The sequence below is a fragment of the Petaurus breviceps genome, unplaced genomic scaffold (genome assembly GCF_028583685.1).
Source record: "Petaurus breviceps papuanus isolate PSGF00001 unplaced genomic scaffold, PetGlider_PUasm1.0 37, whole genome shotgun sequence".
Classification (NCBI taxonomy): domain Eukaryota; kingdom Metazoa; phylum Chordata; class Mammalia; order Diprotodontia; family Petauridae; genus Petaurus; species Petaurus breviceps.
In genome coordinates this window covers 77,925,342-77,925,798 of record NW_027186296.1, presented here as the reverse complement: position 1 = coordinate 77,925,798, position 457 = coordinate 77,925,342, and the positions used below count along the sequence as shown (strand labels likewise).

Sequence of the window (457 nt, the reverse complement as noted above, 5' to 3'; positions counted from 1 at the left end):
CCTCAAGGCCCCTTCCCCCAGTCTGGCAATGCTCTCTTCCCCAGCACCAGTGTCCTCAAAGGCTCCCTCCCCCTGCAACCACAGCTTCTTGAAGACCTCACCGGGTCCTTGACGCGCCCCCCTTCCAGACACACATACCCGATACCCTCTTTGAGCCTCCTCCCCTAGTCAAGGAGCACCCCCTTAGGAAGCCCTTTCTCTCATCCTGCTGCCCTCCCAAGCAGCCCCCGCCCCCGCCCGAACCCCTCTCCTCCCTCGTCACGGCACCCACCTCCGCTCACCCACTCTGGCTCAGTTGCCCCCTCCCTCGGGACCCCCTTCCCTTACCTGAGGGGGTTCGGCCCTGGCTGACAGGGGGGTGGGCAGCGCCTGGAGGAGCAGGAGCGCCATGCCGCCCAGGAACCTTCTCCTCTCCATCACCCTCCGGCTCCGGCTCCTGCTCCTCCACCGCCGCCAC

At 66.7% G+C, this 457-nt stretch overlaps 1 protein-coding gene across 3 annotated transcripts in view; it reads right to left on the bottom strand.

The window, feature by feature from the left end:
- Window positions 1-457, bottom strand: part of SFXN2 (sideroflexin 2) — a 92,100-nt gene that overhangs the window by 69,867 nt on the left and 21,776 nt on the right. The window contains exon 2 of one of the 3 annotated variants that reach the window (XM_069098850.1): window positions 328-457. The exons of the other annotated variants lie outside the window; for them this stretch is intronic. Coding sequence (XP_068954951.1) covers window positions 328-417 — 90 coding nt within the window. The 5' untranslated portion in view covers window positions 418-457. The remainder of the gene's footprint in view (window positions 1-327) is intronic. 3 annotated transcript variants of the gene reach the window in all.